At 37.2% G+C, this 27819-nt stretch overlaps 1 protein-coding gene across 1 annotated transcript in view; it reads right to left on the bottom strand.

Annotated features, from left to right (window-relative positions):
• The window catches only part of LOC103146694 (raftlin-like), a 90965-nt gene extending 65446 nt beyond the window's left edge, over positions 1 to 25519 (bottom strand). The window contains exons 1-2 of the mRNA XM_016677820.1: positions 25384 to 25519; positions 9053 to 9230 (exon numbers count right to left, since the gene is read on the bottom strand). Coding sequence (XP_016533306.1) covers positions 9053 to 9230; positions 25384 to 25519 — 314 coding nt within the window. The remainder of the gene's footprint in view (positions 1 to 9052; positions 9231 to 25383) is intronic.
• Positions 25520 to 27819: the final 2300 nt, after the last annotated feature.

Here is a 27819-nt window from a genome sequence, read left to right as displayed (position 1 = left end):
TGCCCACAGCCTGGATCATTTTAAATCACTTCTTAAAACTCATTTTTACTCTTTGGCATTTAATTGATGTATTGTTTTTACTCTGTTTTGTCATTTGTGTTGTCGTTCTTCTACAGCAATGTGGTGCAGTTTTATACCTGTTTTAAAGTGCTATATAAATAAATTTGACATTGACATTGGATATTCCTGAGTTGTTTTTAACAAAACTTTTCTTGCACTTGTAGCTGATGGCCAGTAAGTTGACTGTGTATTTTATGATGAACTAATGTCCACTTCAGTGGTCTGTGTGTATTTATAACATAAAAATCCTCAAGAAACACAGAATTTTTTTTTTAGATAGCTGTCCACTGCAGTGACCACTATGCATGAAAGAGTTAGTTTACAAATTAAAAGAAAATGTATAGATTAATTACAAAGAGACGTGTGTGGTGATTATGATGATGATGTGGCTTCATGTCTTAAAAGACTATAAAGAGTAAAGCTGCTGGTATTTTTGACATGTTGAACAGTGGGGATGGTTAAAAAAAGTAAAGCCACAACATTTTTGTCACTAAATCTAGGAAACTATGTCATCGTAATTCAAATGTATTAATAGTAATTTATTAAGTCATTAACCAAAATGTATTGGAATAGAAACTTTCACTTGTTGTGCCAAACACTATTAGTTGTGCTAAAACTGTCCTTAATTATGTTAATTTTAATATCTTAAACAGAGATGCTTAGCTCAAGTTAAAACCGCTTAAAGAGGCTTAAACCTAAAGGTAATGCAAAAGTTTGATCAAATATAAATATAAATGTATCAGACTTTAGTTTGCTCAATAGAAAATAAATTGTTTAATTCTTACAAAGAAAACCTCCATGACTTTTGTCATCTTCTCTGATTTAATAGTTTCAGTTTTATTTTGTTTGATGAATTGAAAATATATCTTTCACAAAATAGAGTCGGGCATATTTGTTTACCTTTATTGATTTAATTGCTTGCATAACTTCAATGAGATTTTGTGTAACTGTAGTAATTTTAACTAATCTTTAATCTTTTGAATTCCTCTCCCTTTACTCTCCAATACATTCCAACCAGACATCGACTGGAATGCTTTAGATTTATTACCCTGATGTTTCCCATGTCTGGAAATTACTTGAAGAGTGCTCAATAGCATTTTCTCAATCCAACAAAAGCTTTTTCTTTCATGATGCAGAAAGAACCTCAAGATTGGATAAAACCTTTTTGCTCGCTGAATTAATAAAAAACGCACATTCTTTTTCTGGCCTTTCGCATACAGAACAAAAATCATGTCAGGCCTCTCATCTATTGCTATGACGACACAGTCAGGGAGCATCTGAACTCATATTTAGCACTCTGCCATTGTGGCACTTTAATAATACAGAACACCTATTCTAATGTCACATTTTCCCAGATTCATGAATAATTTCAGCCAAGCGAATCCACTCTAATGGTTTTGCGGTTGTACTTTTTTATTTTCCTTCTCCTTCGTCTTCTCTCTGAACCAATCTCCCTCTTTCATCCTTCACTTTCCCGCAGCCGGAGCACACAGGAGCTCTTTGCAATTACCCATAATGATGAATATACCCCATCAGACACTGCCTGCTGAACTGTAACCCCAGACCATCGTAACCAAATTGAACACTGAGAAATTTGACAGTTGACATTTTAAATTTTCATTCAGTCCAATCCATTATATCTCCATTGTATTTTTTTTTATTTTTGTTTTATATTCCTCTTGGCAGAAGGTCGTTACCATCACCACGGACAAATGACCATCAGAGACATTTAAGGTTATAACCTGCTTGGCATTGATTTACATTTGCAGCACTAACTGTCAGGATACAAACTTTTCAAACTTTATACTTGATGCACTAGACTCAGGCACACAAGTTGGAAACATATACAATCTGACCAAATTTAACTTCTTTAATTAGGGCAAAACCAGTAAGGATGGGGATTATTCAGCTTTCATTTACAAAATTATGTAACTTAAAAGTATCACTTTTAAGTTTTGTTTTCCAGAAAAGTTACTCAAGTAAATGTAATTGAGTAAATGTAACCAGTTAATTTTTTTTGGCCACTTTGGCTCATTGGTCCTTTCACTGTAAACATTTTTATGAGATTAATTCCAGCTATAAAGTAAACAGATTTTTTTAAAACTACTTCAGGTATGCAAATCATTATTTCTTCTATTATTCAATTCCCTCAGAAACAGTGTTATTGTATTATAACCTAAGCTTATTTTAACTGTCCTCACCCCCTTGTTTCTTCTGGCTCTGCTAGCTAAACTGAGCGGGTTAAGGCTCCGTCTTTTGTCCATTTTCCCCCCCCTCCTCCTCCCTTGGTGGAGATTTGGATTCCCGTGGGCTGGTGCTGATGTGAGCAGCTGTCTCTGCAGTGACACATACTGGAGATAAAGCCTCGGCCCTGCATTTGGTCGCTTAGACTCCTCTGCGCCTTTCACTCAATCTCTGTCTCTTTTTTTTGGCGATCACATTCATTCTCCCACTGTCCTCTTTACTCCATCTCTCACTGATTCTCTTAGCTTTCTATTTTCCTTCCCACAGTGTATTTTTCAAGCCACTAAATAAAGCAGAGATCCAGTCGATTCGGCTGCTGCTTTTCTTTTTTTCTCTTTTTTTATTTTAGAATCAATGTTTTTGCTGTCTGTTTTTGCAGAACCAAGAGATGTGGGGACAAGTTTGTGAGTAACATTGGATACTGAAAATGGTTTCCAGGACAAATAATACTTATAAAATGATACAGAAACACGGGAACTGAAAGCTGATAAGGTGCCCTTTTTTATCTACATATATTCTTTGGGCATCATGAAGTCCTTTTGCAGTAGATGTTGTTTTGAGCTTCTGGAGAGTGAGATTATTTTCTGCACTGAACATGGTGAGTGGTATTTTAATAAGAGATGAGTTTGTAAACCTGTCCTCAGACAAAATTAGTTATTGAAGAAAAAAAAGTTTAAATGTTTTTATATAAAATTACTGAGAAATAAAACAAAAATAAACCTATTTTTTAAACATTATGGACATACCATTATGGTTTACTTTACTAGCTACACCTATTGTTGACACAAATAGAAAATCAGTCAATAAAGTGACAGAAGCTCGATGGATTTAGACATCCAGACATGAGCTTCAGAATGGGGAAGAATTGGGATTTAAGTGAGCATGACCTGGTTCATGGCACCAGACAGTATTTCAGAAGCTGCTGATCTGCTAGAATGTCCATGCATCTCTCAGATTTATAGAAAATGCTCCAGCAAAGAGGAAAAATCCAGTGAGCGACAGCTGTGTGAGCATAAACGCCTTGTTGATGTCAGAGGTCAGACGAGAATGGACAGATTTTCTCAAGACGGCAGATAAGCAACAGTAGCTCATTACAACCAGAGACCTTTATAACCCAGACTTGTCTACAATCCAGTAGGTGCTGCTACAGCAGCAGGAAACCACTTTACACTAATGGTTACAAAATGGAGATGTAGTGGCTTAAAGGACATTTCTTAAACCAATATAGCATAACTAAATTCATAAAGAATTACAAAACTTATGAATGCAAAAAGTGTCCAAACCAAGTGTATAGTTAAATAATTTAAGTTACTACACAAAAAACTTGGCAGATTCTGTACTTTTTTAAAAATGAGAATCATTACAGGTGCCATTTTTATTGCAATTTTCAGCTAACAAAAAATAGCAGGATTTTTGATAGTGATCAATTTTATCGTGTCTCAAAGATTTTTGATTGCAGATTTGAAAAAATCCAAACCCTTTTTTGAGATCATCACTTATTTACAACAGAAGCACCAAACAAACTCAAAATAGATCTCAGAGTTCAAATGTAGATAAAGTTGTTCTTACAATGATTGATTTAGAAGTTTGATCATTTTAAAGGTTTTTACATAATCCTAGATAAAGTTAGATTTATTTTATCTCATATTTTCAATACGGATTGTTCTAATTGAACCCAAACGTCAGATTCTGAACCTGCAGTGAAATATTCAGTAAACCTTTGAATTAATCTCCCTACTTTAATTCTCCACATGTACAATTTTTACATCTCATAAAATAAGTATTTTGTCTTCCTTCAAACAGTGTATCTTTTCCTTTCTGTAGGACCTACCCTCAATTTACACAACACACAGAATAAGCACATAATTCTCTTCAGACTTTTTTATAATAAATAATCCCTGAATTTTCTCCCAAAGACTGAAAATGAGAGGATTTAAATTTGTCATAGGTCCTGAATAAAAAAAAGGATGGGATTTCAAAAAGTTTTTTGCATTATGACTTATATGTAATACATTCACATTTTTGTTTAAAAGTTAAAATCTTTTTTGCCTTTTTAAGGGTTCCCTGTACCTCTCTGCTCCTCGGGGAAAGCCGGAGTCTCCATAGCAACAAGTAACTCTGACTTTTCTGAAGTTGGCCCCCATATTACTCTTATATTATCACAATATGGCTGCCTTATTAGAACTTTTTATTTTGAGAATTAAATGGAAAGCCCTGCAGAATTGAAGATTTTCAGATCTAAAAAAACCTAAAGGGCAAACAAGATTAGTTTTTAACATGAACTTTCAAACGAAAACGGATGAAAATATGAGTTTAGCTCTGTCAGAGGTTTGATTATAACCAAACTTCAAAGTTCTTGAATTGCCATAGGTTTTCTTTCTGAGCAGTAGCTGCATTGGCCCCCTTGAATATGTTTTCCAGAAATGTCCTAAATTAAGAATTGACATTCCCATAAAGAACGGCGATGCCTTCGGTAATATTCGAGTACTTTCCAGACTCTGGTGACTGACAGTAAGCAGGGCATTTTGAAATGACTCGCACTGCTCAGCTATGGGAAAACTAATGACTAATCACAGAGTTTGACAAACCCAAATTAAGTTGTCATTTGCTGCCATGAATAATCTCACACCCAGAAGGATGTTTCTCACTCTGCACAAGTGCTGTAGAAAAAAACAAGGAACTACTTTCTGCAGCAGAGCTGAAATAAGTCCAGATTTCTGCTGCAAACACCAGCAGAGATGAAGGTTTTTATTTCAGCAGTTACTCACTCCACCTACTTAGCAATACACATTTGCTGAAAGAAATTAATTACTTTATTACTTTCACTGTTATTAGGCTGAGCTTGTGTTCCTTTCTCCTATGTTAAATTATTTTTTGAGTTACTGTTACTCTTTCGAGAGGATCAACAAAGTTTTATATTCCTTTATTTTATTTCAAATTCATTACCCCCTGAAGCCCATTCCTGATCCTGCTTTCATTATTATTTCTTCAGAGGGAGAAGTAATAAATTCCTTCCACAATAAGCCTCTTCTATAGTCTTTTCATGCTTTCCTGCCTGATCCCCCTCAGTTGCAGCACAACTGATGGGGCACAGAGATTCATATTATTACGGCTTTCACTCTTGGTTGCTTGTAATATCAGGTATTGGTTTTTCAGTCATTACTGCTCTGTCTCTGTGGGAGAAAGAGTTGAAGTTCTGGAGTGTCTTTGCAGTTTAGGACCAGTAGGTTTGTGGTTTCTTTCTCAGCAGTGAAGAAGCTGCATAAACAGTTTGCTGGCAATCAGAAATCTGATTCCAGTCCAAGGAATCTGATTGCACTGAATTAAATTATGCTAAGGGGTGTCAAAGTTACGTAAAAGCACAGAAACTGGCATGCAAAAGCTTTCTCACATTTTCTCAAATAAAACCCACAAACTTCATTGTTTCCAATTGGAGTGCTATGTAACAGGCCAACAAAAAAGCAGAGATGCACGATCCACTTATTTCACTTCAGATATAATACAGATAACTGAGGTTTAGGATCAGCCGATAACAGTTCTGAACTGACTGTAAAAACAACACAACTTTGATTTGTTTAGTCGGTGCAACAAACCTTTCAAACAGTGCAGGAAATACAATTAAAATTTCTAAATATAATGTAAAATAAATATTAAAGCAGGATGTTGCTCAGAGCACAAAACATAGAATTAGACTGAATAGATTCGCCTTCATGGATTGAGAATATTGTCACCGATACCTGATCACATTTTTTTTAACACTGGGACTGATACAGATATTAATATTGAGTCTGTGTTTCTATAACAAAAAGTTAAGGAGTTAAATGTAGCGGTGCATTTTTTAAATAAATGTCTTCACATATATGCATTGCTTTCTGCTGGGCTCATATAAAAAATGCAATAAGGTTTGAGTTTGCGCCCTCATAAATTGTGAAAAACTTTAATGGGTACTAATCCTTTTGCAAGGCAGAGGACTGTGCATGGTCTGCAGAAAATAAGATATCTTTCATTGTCCATATGGACCAGTATGCCTGGTCTTTGTCCAGCAGAAGAAGGCAGAATACCCAAAGATTTTACTGTAGTAAGAGAAGCACTACTTAAACACATTTTACTCAAGTAAAAGTAAAAAGTAGTAGTACAAAAATATTACTCAAGTAAGAGTAAAAAAGTAATATTGGTGTTTAAAAGACACAAATGACAATAATTCATATAAATAACACAGAATAAAATCAGGCAAAAAAAAATCAAAATCAGTTTCTTTTAATAAAAAACTTACGAAACTTTAACAAAAACTGCAGGTGTGTTTCTGTGTCTGGTGAACTTTTGGTTAAAATATGTTTGTTTTTCATTCATTGGGTAGAGAATCCAGAAACTTTATTCAAGTAAGAGTAACTATACTTCATAATGAAATAAAAGTAAAAAGCACAGCATAGTGAAAATATTCATAAAAGTAAACTTTCAAAATAGTTGCTGAAGTAAATGTAATTGAGTAAGTGTAACTAGCTGCTACCAAACTCTGAAATGATTAGGAGAAAATCCCACTTTGGGTGCACCACAAGCAGGTCGCTAATCCATCAAAGAGGAAACTGAATATTCTCCTTAAAATGCAAATTGATTTGCTTGTTAAAGTTCATCTCCTGGAAGTGCGTGGCATTCAAACAAATTGGAGTTTTTAACTTTACACTCAGGCATTCAAATGAGTAGACAGATATTGATCAGGGAAAAACATGACCTTGCTGCCCTTTAGCAGCACCAGTGTTTTCCCTCCCTGACTTCCTCCCCAAATTAAACAGCCACACACTTGATTCCTACAAAACGTGCCTGAACGGAGCGACAGGGCGTGTTTGTAGGGACGGCGGTGACTCTGACACTGAAAGGGTCGACAAGACCACTGCCTGAGCTGCAAACAGATGCTCTGTTGCTGTGAAGAAACATCTGACCTCTGCTGGTTTTTCACAGGGATGAGGACAATCTTTGTATTCACATGGAACTAATAAAGCAGTAATTATTCATATGTAACACAGCAGCTCTGAACACAGTCATTATTCTGGGGCTAATGTCAGACACCAAGCAGGCAGCATAACATTTTTAGACCATTTGTGATTTGATTCCCACCAAGTCCTCTCTGCATAATGACGCCAATTAAGGTACATTAGTAATCTCAACATGCTGTCTTAAGTGACTGTAATGGCTTCATTATTTTGTTCTTGCAAAGGTCTTATTCCCAGGAGTGCAGCTAAGACGTCTGAGGCCTCAGAAACATATTTGCCTCGGGGGGCAGGCCCCGTTGTTTAGTGCAATATGTTCCCCTAATGAGGCTGCTCTGACTTCAGGTTTCACCTTTTGCCTGTCTGATAACAGGATATGTATTGAATTAGGCAGGTAATATTTTTTATTGATTTTTAATGTTTAAAATGAAATTAAACAAATTTCTAAATTCCCACCTGGAATGAAACAGATACTGGTTTGAACAATTAACATTTTGAAAATTGCACATTAGATGCTGAGCTATTAGAAACTACAGAAATGTTTATTTTTCAAAAAAAACAACCGAATAATGTTAAATCTCTCAAAGAGGATAAATTATGATATATAGGATCTATATTTTTAAGCATAATGACTTTTGTAAGAGGATTTATCTTACTGAACAACATACTTTGAAAACTTTGGTTGCAGTGTGACAAAATGAACAAAAGTACATCTGTGAAGGACTTGATCCCAGAGGAGACATCAGTTAAATTAATTCATCCCAGAAATTTATGAATTAAGTCATTTATCAAAGTCATTCAAACATTCTCTATCTTTATTCTCTATTGTCTCTTCCCTGAATTATTTCCTTCAGATGTCTGAAAACTTTATGCTAATAAAATAGTTTAATTAAATAAAATGAAAATCTGACTCCATGTGCTAAACTGTAACACTTAAATTACAGGCGTTTAAAACTAACTGCTGCATGATATTGATATCAGATGCAATTCTAACATCATTCCTAGATATTGAAAATATATATGGACAGCAAAATAAACATTTTCCAGACACTTTACTTTCTTTTCCATCTTCACTTTCGATGATCTTTACTACTTTGGACACCAAAATCTACCTCAGGTGAGAAATTTATGGAAGTGAAAATCCACCCAGTTGGCCAAATGTGTTATTGTAAATATTGAATCTAAGCAGGTTTTTATGATTGCACACACTCATACTACAAAAATCCACAACAATTTAAAAATTAACCTACATGAGGCAGATTGAGTAGTTGGACTTTTCACAAATCATTTTGACACAATGCAGTGTCAAAACAAATTAAAACTTCAAAACCTTATGCAGAGATGGTCGTTCCAAAGACGAAGGAAAAACCCACAAAATTAAAATATGTCATGCAAATCGTATAAGTTTCACTTTTAAATATATGAAAGCAATTTATGACAGCAATATTGTGTAGTGTAGACTAATCTCCTTCCTTTTATGAATGCTCACCAAGCATAACTTGTATTAAGGGAGCTTTTTCACATTTTAGGCTTTATTCAAACAACACAATAGAAAAAAACCCACACAAGAAGTAGATTATTATACTTACTCATATAAAAAAAAAACTCATCCACAGAAAAATACCCCTACTAGTCTATTAAAATGTCTGTACTTCTTAGTCAATTTACTGCACAGAATCTGATGCTTTTATTCATTTTTTCATTACATATTAATTCCTGTCCTGGGGCAGAACTTATTTAATGGTCAGGAATTATTATCTTACCCGTCACTGATTCGGACAAGTATGGCCCGGTAGAGCTGGTGCTGCGGGCTGTTGGACTGCGGACCACAGGGATGGATAAATGGATGGACGGCCGCAAGGACAAACCCCTGCTGGTAAAGCTCCTGGAGCTGATCGGGCAGCTCCCGCACCGACGAGAGGCGCAGCGTTGAGGTCCCACCTGGGAAAAACAAAGAGAAAGAATTATGGACGGTGACTTTAAAATGTCCTTTGCAGAAATATTTGGTGCACAAATGGAAAAGCTTCATCATGTATGGATTTCTGTTTGAATTTCCAAGTCTGTCAGTCATGGTGGTGGTTAATATTTGGTTCTTGTCTGCTTAAATGCAGCAATCTCTGCTTCTGTAAATCATTTCTTTTATTTTTCCCAGGGAAAGGTAAACGCAACATTTCTTCCAAGAACGTTAAGTTTCCTGTTCAGTGTTCTTGTTTGCCTTTAACTGCACCACAAAAATGCACACACAGCTGGATCCATGTGTTTTTCCCTAACACAACTTCTCATGTTTTTCTCTTCATGCTTTTGTGTTTTCAGTAACCTCTACATGTGTTTCCGTTCTGCAGCTGTTTACAAGACATCGATTTATTTATATCAAATTTAGTATCACTGCAGACTCCCAAATATTCCCAGCTTAGTTTATTAATATAATAAATTATTTATTGAATAACAAGCATATTTGCAAACATTTTACAATCCAGTATTCTGAAATTAATTCTGATCAGCAGCATCAGCACTAAAAACAGGAGCTGAACATTGAATTTTGATTTATTAGCAACCCCGGAAACCAGGAAGGTAAGAATTAGGTCAGGGTTATGTTATGCTCACAGAATAATAATTGGGAATTGACTAAACCTGGTTGTAAGAAATAATCAGTTTTTCACTGAGAGTCAAGTTTTTACAGTGGAAACAGAAAGTACAGGAGATAACAAAACCAGTTTAGCACTGAAAAAAAAACATATGTGTGCAGTTCTTCACACAATATACTCTTGATTGACTTCAACCGAAACAATTGAAGGTGTAATTACTGCAAATTCCAAAATCAATTTTATCAGTGGAAACCAATGTCAGACTGGTGGTGAACCTTAAACTTTCCATGATTGAACTTTTTTTTTTCAGCAGGTGTCTCTTCTGTCTTTTCTGTTTTGAAGTTCCTGCTTGGAAATTCAAAGTTCTGGGTCAAAACAGAAAACACTGTGAACCAGCTGGTAGTTCGACTCGAAAAGTGGATTTCTCGATGATTTTTCACTCTCCGCTCATTAGTACTCCACATAAAATACAATTCTTAAGTGATATTTGTTGTTTTAGCTATTTGCTCCTAAAATGTTAGTGGGAAAATTGAGGTTCCAGCTCCAAACCAGCTTACTATATCCTTTTATAGCATTCTTAGATTCTGATTTCTTCCCATATTTATTAAAATGTTCAAACACATGGGAAAGTTTATAATAAAACGGCCTTGTTTAATTGGTATTTTAAGTCTGTTTATCTATACAGCATCAACACACAACAAGCACTTTACAAGATAAACCTATCCAATGAATTTATGTTTATGTAATACAGTCCAAAATCATTCATGTGACCCCAACATATTCCTATAGAAGTTATTTTTGCATTTCTCGTGGGATGAAAACAACTGCTGACGACGGCCTTGTCAGTCAGTGAACAGCTGTGTTATGTCAAACCTCACACAGCTTCTGCTTTTTCATCATTTTTATTTGGATGTATGGTAAAATGCACAGTAAGGCGAGATTCTCATGTCTCAAAAATCGAAGGAAACTGAAAACTGAGCTAAGAAGAACATTGAAAAACAATCGTGGAGAAACACAAAGGAGAAACATGGGGAGATGTTACTCTCCATCCCAGAAGCATGATGGCTGGGATCCCACAGCTCGCTGTATGTGGTAACATTTACTACAGACCAAACAGCTGGGGCTCATGAGAGATGGCCAAGACAAAGAGCTGGATGTAGAGCGAGAGAGGACAGGGGAGTGGGCGGAGGGCAGCAAGAGAAAGTCTGGTTGTCTCTACGCGCTGTCACAAGACATGGAAAATACCGCAAAGGCTAATTAGAGTCAATGAGGCTATACAGAATGAGAAGTACCAACGCATGAGAAAAGTCAATGTGTTAAAGTTCAGCAGGAGGTCAGAGACTGCAAAAACATGGCTAAATCTGACTGATAATCCAACTGTGTAAGCTCTTGTAGACTTCTACAGTCAAATAAACCACACTGTTCAGCCCTACAATTATCATAATGTCATATTTTTGTTATAAATGTTCTCTCTAAATGCTTAACAGCCGAGTTTTAACAAAGCAGCCTCTGGCCTCTTTTTGGGAAAGCGTTTTTTAAGCGTCTGTATAAACAAACATGAACATTTTATGTGAAAGGTCTGTGCTCAGTCTGCATTTTTCTATTCCCACGGTGCAACCCGAGCTATTCATGTTCCACATTTAGATCAGTCAGCCATTCCTCATTTATTTTCCTGATATTAGATGTTAAAATCTTTGTTGTGTGTGTTTGAGTATTTTTCGACAAAACTCTTCTTTAAAATTGTTCTACATATCGGTGAATATTTATGTCACTACTTGGTAATGTACAACACGCTGTCATTACCCAGTAAGTAGTTTTCCAGTTTAGAAGACACCGACTTCAAAGAAATAAAGTGTATATTTAAATAATAACTACATTCAAGTTGAAAAGTTGTGCATTTGCCACAGAAAACATGGTGAATTCTGAACACAGAGCTCACAAGGCATGTTTTTGTTTTCACTCCTTTACAGATGGGAGTAATTAAGAGCAACAAGGCAATAAAGGCCACAGGAAATCCATCGGCTCCATTTGCATACCCACTGCTGCCCGTCTGCAGTAATCAGGAGATGCTAGACATGGGGTTCGTCCTGGACTGGTCCCTAATCAAATGGCCACAATGCACCAGAAAAGCAACTTTGCACACACACATACATGCACACCTAATCAAACGTGTCACTCGCCTAACATGCATGATATTGGGCATGCTGAGATGAAATCAGACTACCTGGTGAAATCTCATGCATGAACAAGGGGAATGTGCAAATTCTCTGCATCGAGCTACAAACCACAGCTGCTTGAACCAAAGTCTAGTTTTACGTTGTTGGGTTCTCCAGGTCGACTCTGTCTAATCATAAAGTAGCAGAAACCTTTGGAAGGCGGGTGGTGACTGATGTTTTTTGATAATATAAAATATAAAAACATAAGTCGATCAACTTCTCAATACCTCTGGAAAAGGCCAGGAACTTTGCTAATGGCAACCAAACAGAAGTTGGAGCGACTCATTAGTTTCAATGGCAAAACCATAAAATACTGAGTCAGATGTTCCGTCCCTGAATGCACCAAATTGTCATCTCCAAGAACAAAGTGACAGTGGGATAAAGCACTAGTGACCTGGGAAATCCAAAGCACAGAAAGCAACGAGTGTTGGATGCAGAAAAATTGAACCATCCAAATAACCAATCTGGAGCTTGAAATATTTTGACTCCTTGGCCTTTGCTGACAGCAGCATGCCTGCCTCCAAGCCAATGCACAGTGGAAGTGAACAATCAGAATTATCTAAAATCACAAGGCTACAGTTTGATAGAAAAGTGACCTGGCAACATCAACCACATAAGGGGCGCCATACGATTTTTGGCAAGATACAAGACAACTGTCTACTCTGGCATCGTCATGGTGCCATGGTGATGGTGCCATGGTGATGGTGCCATGCCATGTTTTGGTTTGATCAAAACCTCAACCTGAAGAAACAAAAGATCACTGTGTGGGACAGGAGAGCCTGGAGCTGCAGGGAAAACGTAAAGAAAGTTATGATGATCTTGTAATGAATGCTGAAGTCGTTTTTGGTGAATTAGTCTTTAGTATCACCTTTTCATTGCTGTGAAAAGATATAACTGCTTGATCATCCACATCACTTTCTTGTTTCAAGAACCTTTGGAGTTCAAAGGTTTAACAATTTCCAAACCTTCTAACCCAGCTTGATCCAACAGGCTGGGTTGGATGGATTGTCTAGGGAGGGTCGGTGTCAAAGTGGCAGGTTGAATTTAATTATATTGTAAGTTACATTGTAAATTGCAAAAAAGGAAATAAAACTAAGTGTTTTTGGAAACAGGATAGGATTTTTTAATACTCATTGGTCTTTGTGGAATACATCTTCTTCAGAAAACTTTTTAGACTTGTTTGTCACCATTTTATGCTTAACTGGGTCATGAAAACATAAATAGGATATTTCCATGCATAAAATGTTCAAATTAAACATGCTAAACAAATCTGAAAGCTAACGCGCTTAGTTTGGATGGCGCATTAATCTCCTATATGCAGCTTTTTGCAATACATAATAATTAGCATTTCTCCTAGCTCATCTCTTCCTGGTTTCTCTTTTATCCAGTAATCTAGTGATCACAGCTGTGGGTCTTTGGGAATGAGCTTATTTTGACCCTTTTTCTCCTCACATCTTACATGTCCCCTTTGAGGCAGACTCAACTAAAACTATTTGTGTGACACTGCAGACTGTAACACAGTGATGTGTTACTGCTGAAGAGACGAGGTTATCTGGAACAACTGTACTTGTGCCAATCAGGAGGCAGCTTTTCTGTGCAGTGGATACAGAGCTGATTCAGTCTGAACTCCTCCCCACGGCTACAAATCCTGAGGTTTACGGTGAAACCACCAAAGTGAGCGCATGAAAGAGAAATCATACGCTGTTCCCTGAGGGCTGAGCGAATTCTTCGGCTAAAAATACTCCTCCAAATTTCTCAATCACGCTCTATCCTACTGCGCCACAATGCAGGAGCTTTAGAACTTAAAAAGCATGGAGGAATTAACACAAAGAAATAGGCCGCCACTGAAATGGGTGAAATGTGTTCGTCTTCTCCCCCCTTGATCATCCTCCTTCCTCTCACCCTGCTTCCCTCTACCGCTGCCTGCCTTCAGAAATTGAATTAATCCCTCTGTGATCGGCGATTTTGCCTTTTCCTTTCTGTCTCCTTTCCTTTCGGTGCGACATGAGCACCCCGTCCTCTTCCCCGAGGGATTCTCCTGCACATCTAAGGATTCCTGAGGTGGTAGATACTGTATGTGGAAAATGAAGCTGATTTGCCGGCTCTCGGATGGTTAAGATGAGTAAATAAGGAATAGTTTCAATTAGGCAGTGGGAATGCACCCGCTGGCGACTTCTTGATTTAGTTTTAATCACTGCGTGAGCTCCTAATAATCTCTTCCAGAGGCCCTTAAATACACAAGCTCTACATTTATTTATCACACAAGTTTATTTATCATGCCGTCCCCAGAGCAAAGTGTCGCCTGCTGCTGAGTTTCTCTGAATCGAATGCTGTTGTAAGGATGTTTACTTTGCCCTAAAATCATGTTATCCAAGGAGAATCGCTTTGTTTGTGCAGATGAGAGTAAATTAGCCGCTCCATGGAAGTGTCAGCGCTGTTTCCAACGGCATGGAGGAGCCTCTGGTCGATCTGGGAGTCAGCCTGGTAAATCTTACATGGCAAACTGGCACCCAATTACTTCACTCCATCTTTTCTGTTTACCTTGAAAGAAAATTCATGTGCATATCAACAGAGAAGAGCTCTAAACTCACAAGAACAAATCACTTCGTGGCAAATAATGGAAAAGAAAGGGAAAAAGAGGGAGGGGTAAAAGGGAGGTCTTCTGGCTGTCAACCAACAAATTGGTTTTCTGGAGACTTGTGTTCGTGCAAAGCCATCAAACAGACACAAGCATTAAACAGAGAGGAGGAGACAAAACAGAGGGAATGTCTGAGTGAATGAATAAAGAGAGAATGATTTCTGTATCCAACAGGATGTATTTTCTCTCTGTGATATGTAGTTATCTTTTGATCTCAAACTGGGAGGGTGCTGGTAATTTTGGGCCCTCACTATTTCACCCCTTTGTAGTTTTTGTCTTCCACGGGACACTTTGTACCAACTGCACGTCAATGCTTTCCCCTAGGGCGATGTTTTGTCATCACTTTGAACCAGCAATTTTAAATTTCGATGATTTGCTCACAATCTGTTGAAAGAAAATGCCTTTGGGTGGCCAAACAAGCAGCAACACTGTATTTTCTCCATTAAATATTGGAGGTAAAAATAAATTAATTTCATCCATTTATCCAACCATTGATCCATAATCCCATTCTCTTTTACGTAAGCAAAGAAGACCTCTGAAGAAGACAAGAGCGCAACTTCCTTTTTCATGAACAGTTGACAAAAATGGAGTGGCATTAAATTGTAGCGGTTGTAGGATTTCTTTTTTTTTCTTTGGCAAAACACCACATGCCATTTCTCCCTCCAGCCCTACACAAAAGCGTTTGTTGTGGTTACCCAGAATGCCATGCACTATAGTCCACTTCCTGCTTTTAGAGCATTCTCCACTTGGCATCCACAAATGCATTTGAACAGCACCAGAGTTCACTTCAACCAAACTGAGATCTAGGTTTTTAGGCAGACCAGAGTTCACCTTTTTGGTCCACATCATAGTTTGATTGAGCGTTCACACCTCCCCACATGAACCAGATGAAAAGAAACACTATCTGAACCAACTATGATAGAATAACTAACTCAGTTTTTTCATTATGACTTAGAACATTTTTGGTTCAGTTTCATAAGTTACATCCTCCCTTGCATCAAGAAATCACTTAATAAAACCTGTGACAAGATGAAGTAGGGTGGAAGATTTCTGAAAAGCAACACATCATTCCTACAGAAATGCAAAAACAGATGAGAAACAAAGTTATATATCAGTCTGGAAAGGCTTACAAAGACACTTACGAAGCTTTAGAACTCCAGTGAACCACAATGAGAGCGACTATCCACAAATGGAGAAAACATGCAGAGGTGAACTTTCTCAGGAGTTGCCAGCTTGCAATAAATACTGTTACTGTCATCTCATTCTGGGGCTCAAAAATGAACAAGATCTAAAGAAATTCAGGCCTCTTTCACCTCAGTTAAGGCACATCCCACTTCATCTGGCATTAACATAACAGAGAAATAAAACATCATCTGATCCCCCATGACTTGAAGTTATTGAATGGAGCATGACTTTGCTTCTCTGTCATAAAATCCTGGTGGAAAATGTCCATCTATCAATTAGGGACATTAAGCTCAAGAGCAGCTAAGTTAGAAAACAGGAGCATGATGATTCCTCCAAGACTGGTTGCCAGTTGTCCCAAACTATCAGATCATATCATCTTGTTTGTCGAGGTAATTCTGTTCGGATACTTTCTTAACCTTAATAAATTAAATCTAAATGTACAACTACATGTTGTACTTCTTCTGGTTATCGCCACTTAACAATAACATTTGTTTGGTGAGATGAAACATCTCACCAAGTCAGAAAAGCAAAAACAAAAAGGAAACAAAACAGGTAAATCCTCTTTTCACAACACTGTGTTGTTTAAAAAATTACAGCATTTGCAAAAAATTTATATTTTTAAGACTGTGAAAATATTTAACCACACAGGCAATTAAACATAATAAGCAAATATTTAATTACAAGGGCACCAAATGGTTTGTTTACAGGTAGAAAATAAAAAGTTGAGATAGATAAAAGGGCAAAACATTGGTGCATATTGGGGTACAAATTAGCAAAGGCGCTTTAAGATCCTGAGCTGTTTTATCCTGCAACATTTCAAACATCAAACATGCACATTTGTACTTCACTGTTATTAATCAAAAACGTGTCTAAAGATCAAAATCCTTGTTACTGGAAGACTTATTTGTGTTTTTTGAACGTCAAGCTGGAGGTCAGATTCATTGTTATCCCTTTCCTAACTCTGCACAAGTGAAAACATCAAAGAGCAGAAAAAGGTGGATAATTAGATGCAAATTATGAAAAGAAAAGAAAACCGTTCGCAAACATTTTGTAGGCATCTGTGCAAGTCGATTTTCTAATGAAGATGAAAATGGTTTGAATATGCAATAGAAGGGTTCAGCTAAAGGACAGAATAAGAAAACAGCTGCTGAAATGACTTCTCTGACGCTCACCTTCCTCTCTTGTCCAAACATTCACCTGACTCGTCACAAAAGCAGCTGCAGCAGCAATATTTTTATGAGTCTCTAGACAAACCCCACACTTTACTTTATGTAGTTTCATTAATCAATTTAATTACAAACTTGGGTTTATTTGTGTTTTTATGGTAGGCCTTTCTGAGAAAACAGTCAGCATTTTTGTGAATCCAAAGCAGGTAACCAAAATCATTAATCTTCTGAGCATCTATATCTAACATGGTCATTACTTTGTTGAAGACAAATAAACCTGAGCAAAATGGCTTTCAATAAACTTGACTTCTGATAACCTCTGTGCACAATTAAAGGTAAGGTATCTGCATGTGGTCGGCCTCTTTTCACAAAAACTAAAATTTCCTAGATTTGATTATTTAGATGCATTGATATTTCAATACAAATCTAGTTTTCAGTGCTATCTGTATTCAAATACCATCACCACAAAGTCAATATTGTGGAAGTGGTTCCCAGTGCACGTAGATGAATTTAAATTATTTTAGTTTACATCTGACAGTTGTGTATCCTAAAGCTCCAAGAAAAAAGAGATGAGGTAAATCCCTCTGTTTCTGATTTATATTTAAATTAGAAATGCATTTACATTGAAACAAAGAAAAACACGAGAAGGCGAGAAAAGAAAACCAAGACACATCAATTATTATGAAAACCAAGCAGTTACCCAAATACTGCAACAATAATACTTGATTTGAAAGTGCAGAAAACTGTGATTGATCTTTAGTCGCCTGACATGTCTGCCCAACGTCAGCAACTTTTACGTAAATCAAATAAACTCAGTCATTTCACATTTGACCTGCTTTGTGACTAAGATGCAGAAACCAACTCACAATTTGGGGTTCAAACTGAATTAAATGCTAAAATATTTCATATGTTTGTAAATGAGTAATAAGCAAAGAAAAAAAACTGAAGGAAATAAATCAGGAAAAACTTTCAGAAATGTTGAAGAACTATTGATGAAACTCTCTCTTACAAAGTAGAATGTTTCCTTTGAAGAAAAGTGCATTTAAATCATGGGTGGGTGGTTTATAACTTTTGCACGGTATCGCAGGGGTCTAGGACGAATAAAACTGCTTGCCCGGGTTTCTAGCAGAACAAGCATAGCTGCAACATTGGGGGCCACAGAAGCATACCATGCTCAGTCAACTTTCCCAAGGATTATTCTTGCTTTCCATGAATAATAAAAGAAGGAGAAAAAAAAACTTAACTTTGAATTGAATCCCTGAATCTGACACTGGCTCACTTCCCTTCATAAACCCGTCTGCCATGTAAGCACCTCTGAGCTGCAGCCTGACGCATTTCCATCACTCATCCCATTTAAAAATAAATGAGTAAATATGAAATTAATAAGCTAAAAGATTGAAGCGCTGGAGCTCTGCAATCACACTGCACACACACAACGCGCCGCCTCCGGGAGAAACGGTTCAACCACATTTGCATGGTGGGGATGGTGAGGGGGGGAAGCCCAGCATATATTATCTATCCACCCACTGCAACTGATTTTTGATCCTGCTGCCTCTTTCTGACACATCTATTTAGTTAGACTGTCTTGTCTCATCATGATTAGAAAACTGTTTGTTTCTTATAATACTAACAACTCCATTAGCAGCTGATGCGTTCATGCTCTCACAGGGAACAGAGTGATTTATTTACTTTTCGTTAATAAGAAGTTCGGGGGGAGAAATAAAAATTGCGCCTCTACAGGAGTTGGACACAAATTTATATCTGGTAGGAAAGCAGCATGACCTTTGACACTGCAAATAGTTAACCACTTGAAAAGCTTTTAAACACTCTTAATTCACAACTGTTAATCACATTAAATATGTATAATGTGCCCTTTTGCCCTCACAGTTGGTTCATGTGAATGTTCGTCTTATGACTTGAATTAATAAAGTCCGACACATTCAAACCCTTTAAATGGACATCCACAGTTTCCAGTTCATGAATCCAAGTAGAAGAGGGCAAGGCTGCGTCAATACAGGTGAAAAACCAAAATCAACAATCAAGATTTTTCACTGTGATGAGCGTTGTCACCTCAGCACAAAACGGCTGACACCCATTAGCCAGTTAGCATCCCACCCTTATTTTATGTGTTGTGTGAAAGAGGTATTATATGTTGATGTCATTTTATACTGCATCAAACAGGTTTCTGAGTGTATTTATATTTATATCTGCTTAGCCTTGCTGGCGCCTTTCTCCGTCATTGGGCGAGAGGTTGCCAGGGCAACACAGAGACACACAAGACAAATAAAGAAAAAAACACATTCATGCAAAAAGACAATTTGGAGCGATCAATTAACCAAACAGTGACTTTTCTTTTTTTTTTCTTTTTGGAATGTGAAAGGAATACAGAGAACCCAAAGAAAAACCCCACACACATAGATATAGGTAGATAAATCTGTCTATCGATATAGATATAAAAGAATAGATCACCAACACAGGAAGGCAAGCAGAAGTCTGTCAGAGATGGTTCAGCAGAAGCTGTCTGCTCTCAGTGCAGAGGAGCAGCTACTCTAGTCAGAAGTAACAGAGCATTTTGACATATCTAAGACTGAATACTGTACCGACCCCCTGCTGATAATACTCATACTGTACACGCTCAAACTGGACCATTCTTTCTGGCTTAATTTGGTACTTAACAGTTTTTGACAGCGATTGTGTTCACACTCCGAGGATACGGTACACCACCTCATAGAGTAAAATGAAATAAAAATTAGCGAAAACAAACCTGATACTAATCTTTGCTCCCTCACAAATCCTTAATAAAGGCTATTCAACATGAATATACTATAATTGGCCCTTTGGAACTGAAGGCGCCATCCTGCTATCTCTCTGTGAGGCAGTCATATCGTTATTCAGTGTCCAATTAAAATGGCCTTAGTCTCCCCAGGAGCTCTCCACTCTTGTGAGGACCACCTGCAGGAACCTCGCTCTGTCTCAGCAGCCCGCCTTGAGTCATTAGCCTTCATACAGGCTCAAAATGGAAATGCCAGTGACTTGTCTGTAAGCCCCTTCTTTCATTTTTTCTCTCCTGCCTTTCTTCAGCTCTGATTCCTCTCACCCGTCTGGACTTTATCCACATGGCTCCTCGGTACATTTAGCCTATTTTTTATCCTCTCCTCTCAGCGGGAAATCTGTTCGTCTCTGCAGCTTTCACTCCTGGCTCGTTCTGCTTCTTCCCACCATAAAAATAAAAAATAAATAAATATAAGAAGACATAAAAAAAGAAAGCCTACAACCATTCCCCACTGAGTTGAGAAGAGCAAAATCTTTGAAGGGTCTCTTCAGCTCTTAACCTCTTTTTCTGCCTCCATGAGTGAGAGACAATTTTTCTGTATTTTTCTATCATCTCTTGTCTTTAGTGTCAAGATAGTTGTTCAAATAGGAGCAAGATATCAGAACTGTGATGGCGAAATGAAAAATCTGTGTGAGTTGAAACCAATGTTTACTGAGCCTTTCTAAGGTTTTTTAGGCAGTAATTTAACAGTAATTTGAAAGAAAACTGAGTGAAGGAGAAGACATGCAGCAAATGGCCAGAGACTGGGAATTGAACCCAGAACAAGCACTTCGAGGGCTATAATCTCTGAATATGAGGCACATGCTCTACCAATTGTAAGGTTTATTTCATGCATTTTCTGGTGTTAATGTCTATTATCTCCACTGAGTCTGCAGCTGAAGCTTTTACAGATGCATCACATTTCTGATAAGCCAGTGTGACAAATTTACTACGCCGCAAATGACCCTCATTTCATCCCATCTCATCCTGCAAAAAAGTCTCCATGAATTTAGAAATAAATGTTATGTCTTTTGGATAATTCAGGTGCAATTCTATAAATCAAAGAACTTGAAAAATAACTAACATCTGCTTTTTATACAAAAGAAGCATAGAGACTTTCTTTCAGCGAAAAACAAAGTAAGCTGAAAGATCAAAATATAAAAAGTGAGTCTCAAATATGCAAAGTAAACAACCAATGCAATTAGCTGGATATTCTTAAATAGCCAACTGTTTAACCAATTGGTGTAGTAAACCAAACTGTTTTATATCCAGGACTAAATAGGAATGTATAAAACAAAATGTTTTATCTGTCTACATGGTTGGATTAAACTGATTGTATATTTCTAAATTAGGACTAATTGTTGTAAAATGGTTTAAGCATTAGCTGTGTATCAAAACAATATGCATGCACTAAACTGAACCTTTTCCAAGCACGTTGGGTGAGAAAAGCAAAGTCAAACGTGTGGTTTTGAGGTTTCTTGTTTGACAAAAGAGCAGGAAAAAAGCTCTTTATGAAATTTGTGCTACACATTAGCGGCTGCAACCACTAAGAATCTGGTGAAGCATTTTAAAGTCAGAGATTTTGTTGTTTCTGAGCATTTTAAAAATGTCAGTAAAAGGTCAGTTTATTACGGCAGACGGCAAAACTCAGCATTAACGTTTTAAATGTTTGCAACTTGCTGCTTGACCCATCACAACTCTGTGCTGTAACGAGTACAAATTGATGCATGGTGACCAAAGCCACACAACGTCCTTTGCTTTGACAATAACAAAATCTCAAAAGTAGAACATTTTAAACAGGTGGAAAGACCAGCACCACCTGCTAGAGCTGCAACTAATAAGAAAACAAATGGCATTAAAGAAAAAGCTCCACGTTTTAGACATTTTAATGTTGCCAAATGGAGTTGATTCAAAAAGTTAACATATCTGAAGACCTTCTGAAAAGATTTCAAATTTACGGCTTATTTATGAACTTATCTTGTTTTTTGTTTCTTTCTTTGTTGCAATGATTCTCTATTGTATTAAAAATGGGGGTCAGGGTTGGTCACTCCAAAATATTTATGTTACTTCCAGTAAAAAGCAACATGCTGGTCAAATTAAAGTATTTTAAATCAATTTACAAAGTAGCTAACAGAGAAAAACAATAACAGTTATTGGAAACTTATAGCTAAGTTGTGAAATCTGTATTTTTGAAGCTAGACTTCATTAAATATAATTTCTGCTAATGGAGCTCTTTGTAAATAATGCAGGAAAAATTTATTAAAATTTCCTCAACAGCAGCAAGGTAATCGATACAAGCAGATTGTCTTCACGGGTTTGTTAGAAAAGCTTAAAGTTGCCATGAATTCCTACCGACATTTTTCCTTCCTCTTCTCGATCATATAGATATTATTTTAATTGCAGCCTAATTCCTTAGACAGAGAAATATCATGCAGAAACGCATGAAATAATGGATGCATACATTTAAATAATTGAAAATTTGAACATATTTAAAATGCAAAAAAAGAGATTTATGACTTGTGATAATAGTGGATGCATTAATGCAAACCATATCTTACAATCCTTTCAGATACTTGAGCATAATCAGCTCAAAACTGTAATTAACTACCTCACTGAAGCAGCATTAGAAATGCAAAAACAGTTCACTGCTCTTATCCACTACTAGAGTTGTGGCATGTAGACATGCACAGAGTGAACAATTCAAACACAGCCATGCATTTATAAACAATATAATTAATATAGATCATTTTTTTAGTACTACTGGTAAAAGAAAGTAAGATTTAAACCCATAAAATGAGAAAATAAAACAATATAACTGCATAAGGGGAAAGATGTTAAAAAAGAACCATAAACATAAGAATAAAGTCCAGTTACAATTTGACATAAACTGATCCTTCTAATGCAATGCCTCGCTAAGACATGTGTGGTAATATACATGGATATTCATATTGTATGCGCAGTGATTTCCTTTGAATTTCATTGTGCTGAAACTCTTAAATAAGCTCATGGAAATTCCAGTTGTCCTGCAGCATGAATTTCCAGACGGAAATTAACAACAGAGAAAATCATCTCACACAGACGAGGGTGAGAACAAGAGAAACTGGGTCTTTAAATTAGTTTTTAATTCAGTCAACTGACGTCATTACGGTCATTATCTATAACAGTGTTATCTAATTTAGCACAAAGCTCTGAGATTAAAGCTGAATTGTTCCAGGTTATTTACACATAATTAAATGAAGGGAGCTGTGTTCAACATATTTGTGCTGCACCCCGTCGTTCGACTATACATCACGATGGAAAATTAAAGAAGAGACATTTATCCCAAACAGCATCGACTCGTCGCCCTTTTCAACTCGCTCTGTGTGAAGAGCCGCCGATGCTCCCACTGTGAGAACTAATCTATGTTTCCTTGCCTCCGTCTTCGCCTCTTTCTCTCTCTCTCACTCCATCTCTCTGAGGTCCAGAACGCCATCATTAGCAGCTGTAGCTCAGAGTGCAGCTCTGTGGAGCCCTGGGGCCAAAGCTTTGTGCTTTAATTACCCACCTAATGAGTCAGTGGGAAAGTCACTGGGCCTGCTGGTGCCTTCCTCTCTTCCTCCTCACCCACATACACATCTACTGAACTCACCTCTTCCCCCTTTGACATATACACTTAATCACTCATTCGCTCGTTGACACAGACACATGTTTGTACACTCGCAGTGGCTCTACCGAATGCCTGCAGTTTTTCTCACTTCCCACACTGAAACTAATTTACACTTACATATTTTTGCTCCGTCCCTGCATTGTTTCTCTTCACACTGCGTTTTCACATTTCTCCATATCTAACGCTGCTTCATCAGATTTTATATAAAGAAAAGTTTGCACTTTACTTCCTTAAGGGAGCTAAAGTTGAAGTATGGAGAACTGGGCTGACGCAGGCGACGATCAAACATCTCATTAGGCGGCAACAATTCTGATTTTTAGCTACTATTTACACTTTTCCAAGGTGGAATGATTAAAAAACTTTATTGATTTAAAAAAAACAGGACATATTCTCTCCTGTCATAGTTATAACTGTCTGCATCTGATAGTTTCATATGAAAAACTCTCACTAGCTTGACCAAAACTCAGAGCATGGGAAACTCCAATGAAAGAACCAGAACTGTAAATTTACACAAGTTAGAAACTTCTTCTGGTGTAATTTCCAAACAGATGCAAAAGTTATTTACATATGCAAAGATTTTGCTATGGTCCGTTCTTGTTTTTTATAAAAAAAGCATTTTCACACATTGTTTGTTGCTGCCTTAAAATAGGAGCCGGAAAATGTAGATAAAGAAAAAAAGATGATTATATTGGTAATGACTGCCACATCTAGAGCAGATGATCAAAGTGAAGGCTGGTGCTTCACTTTGGTCTTTACTATTGTGCCAAACAAATGGGAAAAATTGACTGCTTTCTGTCACCCAGACATCTCTATTTGGATGAAGAAAAAGCTGTTTGAGTTTTGCCTGAGGGCACAAAACTGCAAAAAGAAAATGCGCTTTCAGATTCACCCAGACAGCCCAGACTGGGATTCATTCCTTTCTGAGACAAAGGCTGAAGCTGTTGTTGATCAGATTTAAAATTTGTCCTCACAGTAGTCATGTTTACCTTCATTTTTGAAATAATACTTAAGCTTTTCTTTTTTTTTTTATTGAAGTTTTTAACCCACAAACCAAATGCCGAACATTTCAGATGGAAATAAAAACCTACAGAGCAGAATTTCCTGGTCAGTTGCAGACGGTAGACAAACACTGTCTGTGCCTTCACACCTTCTGCGCTCTGCCGCCTCTCATTCTCGCAGAAACACTGATGGGATCACACCTGCATGGCGAGGAGAACAGTCTGCTCCAGGACATGATGACACTTGCTCAGCTTGAAAGGTGGGCTTGAAGGGTTTGACTGTTGCAGTGCCTCATCAAACCTTAAAATGTACTCTAAAAGAACAAGGGGAAAATGACTCGTATTCCTACATTTTGCATATGAGCTCTAAGTAGCATAATGTAGACTCTCTGTCTTAAAGTAAAAATAGAGTAACAGGTGTCTATTCGTGACTTTACTAAGTCATACTCTGATAGCTTGCATTTTGCCAGAGAAAAGTCCCACTCCCTTCATACGGATTTTTGTTAGAAGAGACTTCAGTGGTATTTATTCTGGGACTTACATGTACATCTGTATTAATAAAATGTTTTGACTGCATTTTGCATATTTTTCCATTCAGCCATTACCACCCTGTTATCTAGCATGTTCAGGTCAGAGACAAAAGCAGTGATCCAGTGACATATTTATGGCCCATCCTGAGGAAACCCAAAGTGTTCCCATGACAGACAGAATAATTCAACTTTCAGCAGTTTCTGAAATCCCCAATACTTTTCTCCAAAACAGAAGAGTCTGCAGCACCACAGGGTTTTTTAAATTGATGCCTCAGCCACCCAAATTATTTTATATGTAGAAGCTCTTTTTATTCAGACCTTGACAAGGTAATATCGCAGTAAAGCTGTGATCCTGGCCTGTAAGGAGGATAAAGCCAGGCAGCTGATCTCCCAACCTTGTCTTGTGAGACTTGTCCAGGTTCAGCTCAGAGAAGCCACAGGATGTTACCGCCATATTGAGCCCTCTGCCACTTGTGAACAGAGGTTGCGAGGTTTTATATGAGCTGGGTGGTAAGGATGAGGTATTAGACATGTCGATTATTTGCATGACAAACTGATTCTGGGGCTCTGGAAAGTCATAGATTTCAAGGGAAACAGAAATCACTGACAAATGCAACAATTTAGACTAGGGTTGCATTCACAGCCGCCCTGCTTAGTCCACTTTAATCAAGCTGCAGTTTGGGAAGGTGAGAATGTGTTACCAAACTCTGGTCCCCTAAAAATCTAAGTCTCAGTTTGATTAAAGTGAACTCTGGTGCAGTTTGAATGCATATGTGGATGCAAACGGATCGAAGACGACTCCAAATGTAGGAAGCAGACTATAGTGCAGGGCATTCTGGGTAAATACAACCAAAACAAATGTGAGAGTCTAGCACCAGCAGGATAAGACTGTATATATAGTATATTAATCAATATATAACTAATGCTATTTTAAGAATAGCAAAACAAGATTATTTTAGTAAACAGTTAGATAGAAATAAAAATAATATTAATGGTATCTGGAATATTTTAAACAGTGTTATTAGAAAAAACTCCAAGCATATTAGTTTTCCTCAACACTTTACAAACATTGGAGATAAAAATTTAAATAGCATGGAAGAGATAGTTCATAATTTTAATAAATATTATGTAAATGTGGGCCCTAAATTGGCTGAAGAAATCCCGCAGCCCACTGAACACGAAATACTAAATGACATATTAGGGTGCGTTCACACTGCAGCCTGAAGTGACTCAATTCCGATTTTTTGGCAATTCCGATTTTTTTGCCGGGGCCGTTCACACTGCCAGTAAATGCGACCTGTATGCGTTCTGCAGTCTGAACGGGCAAACGACCTGAAAGTGTCCCGCATGCGCACTAGAGGGCGCAATAGCGTCAGCGTTCTCAGTGTTCTGCTAACTGCCATAAAAAGAAGAAGTGCTCAGTGTTTGCGGAAGTAAACATGGAGGCTAACGGTGGAGCTTAGCTTACATTTTTGAAGTTGTTGTCTGGCCAGAGCAGCATATTAACAACTTAATCCTCATATAATCCGTCATGGTTGTTGTTTTTCTTCCCACGTGCGCGTATCAGGATGCAGAATAGTGAGATTTGTTGAGAAACAGTGATGTTCAGTTCGGATGAATGCGGCCTGGACGTTAGGTTGCATTTGAATCGGATACGTATCGGATATGGGTCACATTCGAAAAAGAATCCGACCTGTGCTGTTCACACTGCCATGAAAAGATCGGATACAGGTCGCATTATGTCAAAAAAATCGGAATTGAGTCACTTCAGGCTGCAGTGTGAACGCACCCTTAGTTAGCAGAAATCCAGATTCCATGTTTCTCACAGCAGTGGAGGAAAATGAGATCATAGATACAGTAAATAAATGTGAAAATAAAAGGTCAACTGATTATGATGGTATTGACATGATAATAATTGAGAAGGTGATTGTGGAAATTATTCGGCCACTAAGATATATCTGTAACCTGTCAATTCAAACAGGAATATTTCCACAAAAAATGAAAATTGCAAAAAGTCCTTATGCTTGGACATTATTTGTGGTGTTCCCCAAGGCTCAGTATTTCGACCATAATTGTTTATTTTATTCATAAATTCTATATGTAAGGTCTCCAAGATACTTAAATTTGTATTATTTGCTGACAACAAACATTTTTGGTACGGGGGAAAACTTATGGCAAATTTTGTTTGAAATGAATTTAGAGTTATGTAAACTGAAAGAGTGGTTTAATATTAACAAATTGATATGACTATAGAGAAAACCTCAACTTCAGAACTTTGAAGGCTCGAACAACAATGAAAAGAATGTGCATTTCTGCCATTGGCATGAAGATCTGGAATAAACTCACTAGAAAGCTTAAGCCAATCATGAGGTATTTTAAGAAAAGACTCAAAATGGTTATTATTCAAAAGTATAAGGATCAACAAAGGGGACAAACCTGGCTGGGAATTACAATTCTGTGGATGATTTCGGCAACTGGGTGCAGGTTTGTGTATGTGTGTGTATTTACACACACATGTAAATACACACTTGTATTTACATGTGTGTGTAAATATATATATAGGTGTGTAAATAGGTGTGTATCATTTATGTAGATATGCAGATGAGTATGTATATGTATATACGTGTGTGTATGTATTTCATCTGGTTTAGGAAATATTAGTATAGTAATTATTTCATTTTTCTGTCAGAACTGGAAAGCAATGGCATGAATTAGGATTCCGATCACCCATGAGGGCCGATCACGGCCGATCAC

The sequence above is a fragment of the Poecilia formosa genome, unplaced genomic scaffold (assembly GCF_000485575.1).
Source record: "Poecilia formosa unplaced genomic scaffold, Poecilia_formosa-5.1.2 Scaffold166, whole genome shotgun sequence".
Classification (NCBI taxonomy): domain Eukaryota; kingdom Metazoa; phylum Chordata; class Actinopteri; order Cyprinodontiformes; family Poeciliidae; genus Poecilia; species Poecilia formosa.
This window is presented reverse-complemented; position numbering and strand designations above follow the sequence as displayed.